At 49.6% G+C, this 12,145-nt stretch overlaps 1 protein-coding gene across 1 annotated transcript in view; it reads right to left on the bottom strand.

Annotated features, from left to right (window-relative positions):
- Positions 1–463: 463 nt before the first annotated feature.
- LOC140430951 (CD151 antigen-like) overlaps positions 464–12,145 on the bottom strand; it is a 104,578-nt gene continuing 92,896 nt past the window's right edge. The window contains exons 7-8 of the mRNA XM_072518790.1: positions 2,782–2,868; positions 464–1,819 (exon numbers count right to left, since the gene is read on the bottom strand). Of these exons, the coding sequence (XP_072374891.1) occupies positions 1,757–1,819; positions 2,782–2,868 (150 nt within the window). The 3' untranslated portion in view covers positions 464–1,756. The remainder of the gene's footprint in view (positions 1,820–2,781; positions 2,869–12,145) is intronic.

A 12,145-nucleotide genomic window follows, 5' to 3' on the forward strand; every position in this document is an offset into this window, starting at 1 on the left:
TGTGTGAACAGACCCCGCGGTGCTGTGTAAACAGACCCCGTGTACTGTGAAAACCGACCCCATTTTCTGTGTAAACAGACCCCGTTTGCTGTGTAAACAAACCCCGTTTTCTGTGTAAAAAGATCTTGTGTACTGTGTGAACAGACCCTGTGTACTCTGTAAACAGACCCTGTACACTCTGTAAACGGACCCCATGTACAGCGTAAACGGAATCCATGTACAGCGTAAACGGAATCCGTGTACTGCATAAACGGACCGGTGTACTGCGTAAATGGACCCCGTGTACTGTGTAAAAGACCCTCTAGACCCTGTTTACTGTGTAAATAGACCTTGTTTAATTTATAATTACATACTGTTTACTGCACAGGCTGTTACTGTTAGGGAGGACTATGTCCGATATGTTGTTGAGGGCTGGTGTGTGCAGTGTTTGTGAGTGTGTATCTTCTTTCTCACTCAGACACACTGGGGTTAGATTGGTTTTATTTTCTACAGTAAATATAAAAATACAGGGTTGGGGAAGTCCCCCACTGTAATCACTGACAGCTACAGTCATATAACAGAAAGTTAGAGGGAGGGACAGAGAGCCACAGGGTTCTGGTGACTTTCTCTGCCCCACAGCACCTTTAACACAGAGTGACTGGGAACCGCAATTCCCCAGAGAGATCACAAGGCACAGCCAGCACGAACACAGAATCAGCAAGTTTACAGCTGCCAGTTTAAATGTTAATTGTATTGTTAACTATCTCTCCCACTGCACTTCCCTCATTCTCCCCGACAAGCAGTGTGAGGACAGCAGTGATCTGAGGCACCATCCCAGGTCCAGTTTCTGAGTTATTGCTTGTGTATGTGTTTACATCAGACACCACAAGAAGGCTATGACTCCTGAGTGACACATTCATTGTCCTGCTTCTCGTATCTGGGGCTGGCTGCAGGGAACCACTCTTCATCCTGTACAGGGTGTGTACTAAATAAGCAGGCAGTCACTGGCGATACTAGTGTTCGCACAGTGGTGGGGCTGGGTGTGGGTGGAACTAATCAGGAGTGTAAACTGGGGGTGTATGATGAGGTGGAGGTGGGGTTAGAGACCCTTCATTGGCCAGTGAAATCAAGCCAAGATAACAGGAGGAGAGGCTGCTGATGCGTCACGTGGGCACTCGGCATTGTCAGAGAATGATAGCATCCTTTTGAACAACTCCAGGCTGGAGGTGCCAGTGAAGCCCAGAACTTTATTCCTAGATGGTCTCACTTTGGAGGTTTCAAGGGGAGAATTCTATGAGAAGTTTTAATGTACAGCCAGTTTTCAGTGCATTGTTTCCCTGGGAAAGCCAGGCATTACCAAGGAATGTAGTTCACTTGGTCATGTGGCTATCTCAAGGCTGGAACCAAATTCCCAGAACCATCTCCGATACAGTGGGGCCTCACCCTGATCAGACAGTGTGAGTTATGTTATAGAAGCTGGGGACAAGGTGGAGAAGGGGTTCCCGGTGTGAGGAGCAGGTGGGGGTGGGGAGGAGGGAAGAGGGTCTCGGTGTGAGGAACGGGTGTGGGAGGGGACCCCGATGTGTGGAGGGGTCTCAGTGTGGGGAACAGATGGTGGTGGGGGGGGGGGGTTCCCCGATGTGGAGGACGGAAGATGGAGGGGATCCTGAGTCTGGATGAATAATGAACTGCCTCTCATCTGACAACCCTGATAGCAATCAGACTTATGGAAAGTTGAGCTGTGAATGCAGTGAGGAAGGTGCCTTAAGGCCTGACTCTAATAGGGAGTGTCTGCCTTCAGGTTCCTGTACAGACAGCAGGTAAAGATCATTCCAAAAATCTGCAAAGAAAAGAACATCACATCAGCTTTATTTAGTCTCCATTAGTACGTCACCCACTCTGTCAGCAATGACACCAGAATGGCATCAAGACTGTGAAGCCAAGACCAAGAGTTGGCCACACACTCAGCTCAACACTGAGACCAAGAAGGAGCCACACTGAGCTCCACACTGAAATTGAGGAGGAACCACAGAGTGTTCTCCAAACTGAGACTAAGGAGACCATGTGGAGAACCCATACTGAGACCAAGGGGAGGCCAAACCGTGATCTCCACATTGAGACTGAGGAGGCCATACAATGAGCTCCACAGTGAGACCAAGAAGGGCACACAGTGAGCTCCACAGTGAGACCAAGTAGCGCACATAATGAGCTCCACACTTTGAGGAGACCCCACGTGGTGAACTCCACACTGAGACCGAGGGGATAACACAGTGAGCTCCGCACTGAGACAGAGAAGACCATGTGGAGAACTCCAGAGTGAAACCGAGGGGAGATCACACAGTGACCTCCAGACTGAGATCATGTGGAGAGCTCCACACTGGGACCGAAGGGAGACCACACAGAGCTCCACACCGAGACCTTCTCTCCACAAATTGGAAACTCCTTGCTGCCATGGCTCTTTTTTTATTGAGTCCTTGGATGAAGAACTATCAGGTTATTTCCCAGCTTCCAGATGTGCAGGGATTAGCAGTGTCTGTCCATTGGGCATTAACCGAGCCTACCCTTCCTGATTATTTCAGCTCTGACATGTTTCTGATCTGGTTGGGGAAAGAGTTGGTTTAGCAGCAGGTGTCGTGGGTTAAAAGGGAACATTGTGAGCCAGGAGACCCAGACACTCAGACTGATCCTGAGGTGAGTGGGTGAAGCTAGGACTTCTTTCGCATGTCAGTCTTTGTGTTCACTCAGTCAGCTCACTCTCCCAGTCTCAGCCCCAATCCATGCCTTTGCCAATTGTGTTCTTACCTGGACACAGGCGATTCCTATTCCCACTGCTCCTATAATCTTCAAGTGGGCCATGATAAACCCCTCCAACTTGGTGATGCAGCCCCCCTGTAAAAAAAACACAACTCTGTCATATTGGGGATTCCAATTTTATTGCATCACAAAAGTACTGAGGCAGAGAGAGCAGAGCTCTATCAGAATGCTGCCAGGTATGAGGACTTCAGTCATTTGGATGAGCTACAGAAACTGGGGATAAAGCCGACTAAATAAAGGCAGGACAGCGTCAACCAATGGAGTGTGCATCCTGTTTCATGTGTGAACTCCAGGGTATTTCTCTTTCCTGGATAACCACATGTACAGTAAATGTCATCAGTTGCAGCAGATCGAACTCTGGGTTGTGCAGCCACTGATGCCACCGTGGTGCATCTGTGTGGTTGAGAGTTTTCTGGATAGCACACTTATAGATGTAACCAGCACAGTAGCACAGTGGTTAGCACTGTTTCACAGCGCCAGGGTCCCAGGTTCGATTCCCATTTGGGTCACCGTCTGTGCGAGTCTGCACATTCTCCCAGTGTCTCCGTGGGTTTCCTCAGGGTGCTCCGGTTTCCTCTCACAAATCCCAAAAGACGTGCTGTTCGGTGAATTGGATATTCTGAATTCTCCCTCTGTGTACCCGAACAGGCGCCGGAATGTGGCGACTCGGGCTTTTTCACAGTAACTTCATTGAAGTGTTAATGTATGCCCACTTGTGACAACAAAGATCATTATTATTATTAATCACTCCGTAGTTTAAGGATTTGTAAGGCAGATAGGGAATGGGTAGCTGCCAGGCATTCCAGGCACGTGGTGCAGGAGTCCTCTGAGTGAACCTCACTCTCTCTAACCAGTATTCCGTTCTGAATTCTGATGAGAGTGATGATTCCTCTGGAGAGAGCAGCTAGAACCAAGTCCATGGAGGAAGATTGCAAAAGCAATAGCGATAGGAAATTCAATAGTTAGAGATGTTTCTGTGGCTACAGACAAGAATTCAGGATGGTTTGTTGCCTCCTGGTGCCAGGGTCAAAGATGTATCTGAATGACTGGAAGATACCCAGGGAAGGGGGAACAGCCAGAGGTCATGGTTCACATTTGTACCACTGACATAGATGAGAGAGGGATAAGGTCCTGCAGATAGAATTTAGGAGTGTAAAGATCCTCCTGTTTAAACCCTGGTTGTGCCTTTTATTTTTGCTATTACAATTTTTGTAAATGGACGATTAGTGCGCCTGTGCCTTTAATGCGGACTTTGCCTTTAATTCAAGTAGAAGCTTGGGCTGGTTCAAACTGAAGATTGTCCTGTGTCCCTAAGGTTGCATGAAGCTGTCTGTAATTCCAACCAGCAGACTCCAGAGGTTTGGGCTGCTTTTAATTCAAACAAGTAGATTCCAGGATGGTTTGACTGACATCAGTGATGACCTGGGTTGATTGACTTGGCTGGTGGCCAATAGATGAGCCAAAGAGGCTGTATTCTGCCCGGTCACTGGTGGTGATTGAATATTGTCTCTCTGGAATGAACTTCAGAGCCACCTGGTACCATTTTTACTTTGTTTGAATTCTGGCAGCAGAGGTGAAAGACCAACATTCAAAAAGGGAGGTAGAGAGAAAGCAGGGAATTATGGACCAATAAGCCGAACATCGGTAGTGGGGAAAAAGCTTGAATCCATTATCAAGGACTTTATAGCGGAACATTTAGAAAGCAGTAGCAGGATCAGTCAGATTCAGCATGGATTTATGAAGGGAAAATCATGCTTGACAAATCTGTTGGAATTCTTTGAAGATGTAACCAATAAGTTGACAATGGGGAGCCAGTCGATGTGGTGTATTTGGACTTTCAGAAGGCGTTTGCCAAAGTCCCGCATAAGCGATTATTGTGCAAAATTAAAGCGCATGGGATTGGGGGAAATGTATTGGGGTAGATAGAAAACTTGTTGGCAGAGAGGAAACAAAGAGTAGGGATTAATGGGTCCTTTTCAAATTGGCAGGCAGTAACTTAGTGGGGTACCACAGGGATCGGTGCTGGGACCCCAGCTATTCACAATATATATTAATGATTTGGATGAGGGAACAAAATGTAACATTCAAAGTTTGCAGATGATACCAAGTTAGGTGAGAGGTTGAATTGTGACGAGGATGCAGGGATCCTACAGCATGATGTGGGCAGGTAGAGCGAGTGGGCAAATCAATGGCAGATGCAGTATAATTTGGATAAGTGTGAGGTTATTCACTTCGGAAGCAAAAATAGGAAGGCAGATTACTACCTGAATGGTTGTAAATTGGGAGAGGGGAGTGTGTGAAGCGGGACCTGGGTATCCTTGTGCACCAGTCGCTGAAGGTAAGCATGCAGGTACAGCAGGCGGTAAAGAAGGCTAATGGTATGTTGGCCTTCATTGCGAGAGATTTTGAGTATAGAAGCAGGGATGTGTTGCTGCAATTGTACAGGGCCTTGGTGAGGCCACACCTGGATTATTGTGTGCAGTTTTGGTCTCCTTCTCTGAGAAACGATGTTCTTGCTCTCGAGGGATGGCGGGACTGTCATATGAGGAGAGATTGACTAGGTTGAGATTGTTCTCGCTGGAGTTCAGAAGAATGAGGGGGATCTCAAAGAGACTTATAAAATTTTAATGAGACTAGACAAGGTAGATGCAGGGAAGATGTTACCAATGGTGGGTGTGTCCAGAACCAAGGGTCACAGTCTGAGGATTCAGGGTAAACCATTTTGGACAGATGTAAGGAGACATTTCTTCACCCAAAGAGTGGTAAACCTGTGGAATTCATTACCACAGGAAGTAGTTGATGCTAAAACATTAAATATATTCAAGAGGCGGCTAGATATAGCACTTGGGGAGAATGGGATCAAAGGCTATGGGGAGAAAGCAGAATTAGGCTATTGAGTTGGATGATCAGTCATGATCGTGATAAATGACGGAGCAGGCTCGAAGGGCCAAAAGGCCTCCTCCTGCTCCTGTCATTCTATGTATCTATGACCCAGCTGAACTCTCTCCAGGAAGAATGACTGCTAAGCGTCTGCATGAAAAGATCCAGCCAACTCTTTCTCTACAAAAGCCTGCGAATGTTTGATTCCTGAAGATAACCCACAAGCTGAGAGCAAAGTCTGAGGAAACAAAGTTTCGGTCTCTCCAGTAAAGGTTTGAGTTCAGTGTTTTAAAAACTGCAGGAAAACTAATATGAGCTGCCACATTAAAGACTCTAAACCCACTCATATTGGGACGAAGGTGCACTGAAGAAATCATCAACTGAAGCAAGGACTCTTATCTTTTGCCCTTAACCCTTATTGTATTCACCCCTCTGTGTTGTTCTGTCTTGTGTGGGTAGAGGGTGGGACAGTTAAACGGGGGAGTAGTAGATTAGATTGCCATTATTCCATTATAATCACTGCATATTTCATCTTTATTTCTGTTATAAACAAACATTAATTGTTTATTTACAAACTTACAAAACTGGTGACTAAATTATTGGGCAACCAAGGGACAAAGATTTTGGTTAATTCATTTGTGTTGGGATTCCAGGCCTGTGGGGCTGGAATTGACCATGCACTAGGGTGCCGTAACAGGAGCTAGGAAGGAGCTGACAGGCTGGTGAGTTTAGAAACAGGAGGATGGAGCAGATAAATGTGTGGCTGAGAGATGGTGCAGGAAATTTAGATTCCTGGGACATGAGGATCAGTTGCATGGGAGATGAGACTTATTCTGGCTAGATGTGTTGCACCTAAATGGAGCCAGGATTGTGTTCCAGGTGGAGTTGTGTGCTTATGCTGTTGGGTTCGTTTAAACTAACTGGGCAGGGCTGGGGAAGCAGGGGGGCAGTATCAGAGAGCAGTACTCTCTGGTGCAGAGAATTGGGGAAGAGGGATATTAGTTCCCATCCTATGCTAAGGTGGAGTCAGAGTAAGAGGAAAGATAATGAAGTCTAAATGAGGATTATTGCGCCTATATGTGTGATTAAATAAGAATAATGAGCTGCAGGTGCAGTTAGCCACGTGAATCACTGTCTGTGTGGAGTCTGCATGTTCTCCCTGTGTCTGCGTAGATTTCCTCCGGGTGCTCCGGTTTCTCCCACAAGTCCCGAAAAACATTCTGTTAGGTGAATTGGATATTCTGAACTCTCCCTCTGTGTACCCGAACAGGCACCGGAATGTGGCGACTAGGGGCTTTTCACAGTAACTTCATTGCAGTGTTAATGTAAGCCTACTTGTGACAATAAAGATTTTTTTAATTTAAAAACATGATGTGACGATACCAGAGAGTTGGCCATGTAAAGGAAGGACTGGACCTAAATATTCCTGGATACAAGGTGTTCAGGGAAGATAGAGAAGGAAACAAAAAAGGGGCGGGGTGGGAGTATTGATTAAGGCAAATATTACAAGTGCTGGAGAAAGAGGATGTCCCAGATTCAAGGACTGAACGTATTTGGCTACAGCTAAGGAATTTAAAGGGTTCAGTTGCATTGCTCAGTGTGGTCTACACATCTCCAACTAGTGAGAAAGATACAGAGGAGCAATTCTGCAAGGAAATTGCACAGAGGAGCAAGAATTAATGAGTAGTTATAATGCGGCACTTTAATAATCTGAATAGACAGGAGTAATAGTCGTGGAAAAGGCAGAGGACGACAATTTCTAGAGTGGGTTCAGGAGAATTTTCTACAGCAGTGTGTGTCCAGTCCGGTGAGAAAGGATGCATTGTTGAACCTGGGCCGGGATTCCCCCCTACCCAGTGGGGCGGGGGGTCCCGGCGGGATGGAGTGGCGGGAACCACTCCGGCGTCGGGCCGCCCCAAAGGTGCGGATTTCTCTGCACCTTTAGGGGCCAAGCCCTCACCTTGAGGGGCAAGGCCCGCGCCGGAGTGGTTGGCGCGCCGCCGGCCGGCAGGAAAGGCCACGCCAGCCGGGGCCAAAGGGATTCTGCCGGCCGGCGGAAGTCCGCGCATGCGCGGGAGCGTCAGCGGCTGCTGACATCATCCCCGCGCATGCGTAGGGTGGGGTTCACTTCCGCATCGGCCATCGCGGAGGCTATGGCCGAGGCGGAAAGAAAAGAGTGCCCCCACGGCACCCGCCCGCCCGCCCGCGGATCGGTGGGCCCCGATCGTGGGCCAGGCCACCGGGGGCACCCCCCCCCCCCCCCGGGGCCAGATCGCCTCACGCCCCCCCCCCCCCCCCCCCCAGAACCCCGGAGCCCGCCCGCGCCGCCAGTCCCGCCGGTAAGGTAGGTGGTTTGATTGACTGTGTGCAGTTGCTCTATCAGGCACCAGTAGCGAGTGTGTACGAACCGGCTGAGGTCGGGGTATTTTAAACTACACCGAGGGACGAGGCAAGGGTGCCCCCTCTCCCGTTACTGTTTGCTCTGGCCTTAGAGCCATTGGATATAGCGTTAAGAGCCTCTAGGAACTGGAAAGGGCTGGTTCACACCGGGTCTCGCTCTACACAGATGACCTGCTCTTGTACATTTCGGGCCTGCTGGAGGGGATGGGGGAAGTAATGCGAATTGTGGGGGAATTTGGCAGCACGGTAGCACAAGTGGATAGCACTGTGGCTTCACAGCGCCAGGGTCCCAGGTTCAATTCCCCGCTGGGTCACTGTCTATGCGGAGTCTGCATGTTCTCCCTGTGTCTGCGTGGGTTGCCTGCGGGTGCTCCGGTTTCCTCCCACAGTCTAAAGACGTCCAGGTTAGGTGGATTGGCCATGATAAATTGCCCTAGTGACCAAAAAGGTTAGGAGGGGTTATTAGGTTACGGGGATAGGGTGGAAGTGAGGGCTTAAGTGGGTCGGTGCAGGCTCGATGGGCCGAATGGCCTCTTTCTGCACTGTATGTTCTGTTCTGTTGGCAATTGTTCGGGGTATAGATTGAACATGGGGAAAAGCGAGATGTTCGCGATCCAGGCCAGAGAAGAGACTGGGAAAGCTGCCGCTTAGAATTGGAGGGAAGAGCTTTCGATATCTGGGAATCCAGGTGGACCGGGAACAGGAGGTACTGCACAAGTTAAACCTATCCCGGTTGGTAGAACAAATGGAAGGAGACTTTAAGAGATGGGACATGCTCCCGCTATCACTGGCAGGGAGGGTACAGACCGTGAAAATGATGGTCCTCCCCAGATCTCTGTTTGCCTTTCAGTGCATCCCCATCTTCATCCCTAAGGCCTTTTTCAAGCGGGTGAATAAGATTATTTTGGGCTTTGTGTGGGCGAGTGAAGAGAGTGTTGCTGGAGCGCAGTCGGGGGGAGGGTGGGTTGGCGCTCCCAAACCTCTGCAACTACTACTGGGTGGCTAATATGCCATGATTAGGAATTGGGTAGTGGAGGAGGGGTCAGCATGGGAGCGGATGGAGGCGGCGTCATGTAAAGACACCAGTTACGGAGCACTGGTAACGGCACCTCTGCCGTTCTCGCCTGCCTGATACTCCACAAGTTCGGTGGTAGTGGCGGCTCTGAGGATCTGGGGGCAATGGAGGAGATATAAGAGAGTGGAGGGAGCATCGATTTGGACCCCGATTTATAATAACCACAGGTTTGTACCGGGTAGGCTAGATGGCGGGTTCCGGAGTTGTCAGAGGGCAGGAATTAGAAGGATGGGGGATCTATTTATAGAGGGGCACTTTCCCAGCTTGAAAGCTTTGGAGGATAAATTTAAATTGCCAGCAGGGAATGGTTTTAGGTATTTGCAGGTGCGAGACTTCCTGAGAAAACAGGTACCGGCCTTTCCGCTGCTGCCGCCACGGGGGATACAGGATAGAGTAGTTTCCAGTACCTGGGTGGGAGAGGGGAAGGTATTGGATATTTACCAGGAGCTTTCGGAGGTGGAGGAAACCCCGGTGGAGGAGCTTAAGGGCAAGTGGGAGGATGAGCTAGGAGGAGAGATAGAGGCGGGTCTATGGGCAGATGCCCTAAACAGGTTTAATACCTCATCATGTGCCAGGCTTAGCCTGATACAATTTAAGGTAGTCCACCGGGCACACATGACAGTGGCTAGGATAGTAAATTCTTCGGCTTTGAGGCTAGATGTGTGAGGTGCGCGGGAAGCCCAGCAAATCATGTCCACATGTTTTGGGCATGCCCGAAGTTTAGAGAGTTTTGGCAGGAATTTGCGAAGGCAATGTCCACGGTGCTAAAAGCACGGGTGGTGCCGAGTCCGGAGGTAGCGATCTTTGGAGTGTCGGAAGAGCCGGGAGTTCAGGGGGCGAAAGAGGCCGACGTCTTGGCCTTTGCCTCCCTGGTAGCCCGGAGACGGATCTTGTTAATGTGGAGGGACTCGAAACCCCCGAGCGTAGAGACCTAGGTTAGTGACATGGCTGGGTTTCTCAGTCTCGAGAAAATAAAGTTTGCCTTAAGAGGGTCAATGGTCGGGTTCATCCGGAGGTGGCAGCCGTTCGTCGCCTTTCTCGGGGAAAATTAAAATGTCAGCAGATGCAGTATTCCGGGGGGGGGGGGGGGGGGGGGGGCGGATTGTTGTATGGTTGAGGTGTATGAAGATTGGGCTGGGGGAGGAAATGTTTATTTTACCATGTTGATGTCATTGTTTATGTTACTGTTATAAAAGTTTTCAAATACCTCAATAAAATATTTTTTTAAAAAGGATTTTGCACCAAGGTACAAAATTTCTGCATTTTGAGACTGGCACAGTTCCGTTGGAAAGGGAGTTCCGTGTCTGGGTCAGGGAGTCTGAACCGGGTCCAGATGAAACATAGAGACTGAGCAATTGGATGTGAAATTGCATGGGTATCTGCAGCGGTGTTTAAAGAGTGAAAGTAAATCGAGGGTAGTTGTGTATAAAGAGTGGCGACGCAGCCAAGAGAGTGAAACTTAAAAGTCAGACAACACTGAGGATTTTCAAAAGCGAGTTGTTAGGAGAGGAGACTGCAGGGAGAGTCTTCAGCGAATAGAGTGAGGCTGCAAGGAGTGTCTTCAGTAAGGAGAGATGGGTTGCAAGGAGTGTCTTCAGTGAGGAAAGGGGGGCTGGAGGGAGAGTCTTCAGTGAGGAGAGCAGGGCTGCAAGCAGAGTCTTCAGTGAGGAAAGTAGGGATGGAGGGAGAGTCTTCAGTGAGGAGAGCCATTCTATAAAGAGCAAGAATTCGGCCAGAACAGCAGGGTGCAGTGAGTGCGATTTCAGGTAGGAAAGTGTGACTGTAACTAAAGGTACTTCAGCAACAGGTGAGTAGCAAGTGCCCGACTCCAGTGAGTTCAGCTGGCTGTATAAAGCAAGATTTCTGTGAGGAAGTGGACTTAGAGCAGATCTTCAGAGGCTGCACTGAATATTTTGGTGAAGGGTGTGGGGCGGTAAAACTGGAGACATCAACGAGGTGTTGGGGTACAGTAACAAAACATTGTTGAGGAGAGTGGGATAAAATAAGCAAGACATTAGGGAAGAGTGTGGGGGATGAAATCAAGACTTCAGCGAGCTGAGCGTGGGTGTAAAGGTAAGAGCAGCTGAGACAATTTGCAGCTATCTTGACTGACATTGTGAATTGTTTCTGAAATTTGTACCCCTCAAAATCGACATGGGGCAATGCAGAGCACATTGTTTATGGGTTTGATGAATCTCTTAAGGTGTGCGAGTACCCGTGCCCTCTTTATCGGCCCGTTCAGCCCTCTCACGTTCCACGTGATCAGCCGGGTTGGGGGGCTTTTTACCCCCCCCCCCCTTGTCGATTAGCCATCCCCTTTTCCCAGCTCCTCACCCGGTTCCCACGCAGCTGTGTCCCCCCCCCAGGCGGTGCCCCCCCGCCCATCCCACCCCATACCATCTCCCCCCTCTCCCCAGCAGCAGCAGCCCAATAGTTCCCACCCCCCCCCCCGCTAGATCCCCCACTAGCGTAGTTACACCCCCCATGTTGCTCCCAGAAGTCAGCAAACTCTGGCCGACCTCGGCTTCCCCCGTGACCTCGGCTCGCACCGTGCGACGCCCCCTCCTTCCTGCTTCCCTATTCCCGCCATGATTATCATAGCGCGGGAACCGAGCCCGCGCTTCCCCCTTGACCCCGCCCCCAATGGTCAACGCCCCATCTCCTCCACCTCCTTTCCTCCCCCACCACCTCCTGTGGAAGAGAGAAAAGTTACCACATCGCAGGATTAACAACATAAAACTCCTCTTTCCCCCCTTTTTACCCCCCTCTTCACCCCCCATACTCGCCCCACCACTTTGTTTCAAACGTTCTTTTTTTAAAATAACCCGCTCATTCCAATTTTTCTTCCACGATAAAAGTCCACGCCTCATCCGCCGTCTCAAAGTAGTGGTGCCTCCCTTGATATGTGACCCACAGTCTTGCCGGTTGCAGCATTCCGAATTTTATCTTCTTTTTGTGAAGCACCGCCTTGGCCCGATTAAAGCTCGCCCTCCTTCT

This window comes from Scyliorhinus torazame, chromosome 10 (genome assembly GCF_047496885.1).
Source record: "Scyliorhinus torazame isolate Kashiwa2021f chromosome 10, sScyTor2.1, whole genome shotgun sequence".
Classification (NCBI taxonomy): Eukaryota; Metazoa; Chordata; class Chondrichthyes; order Carcharhiniformes; family Scyliorhinidae; genus Scyliorhinus; species Scyliorhinus torazame.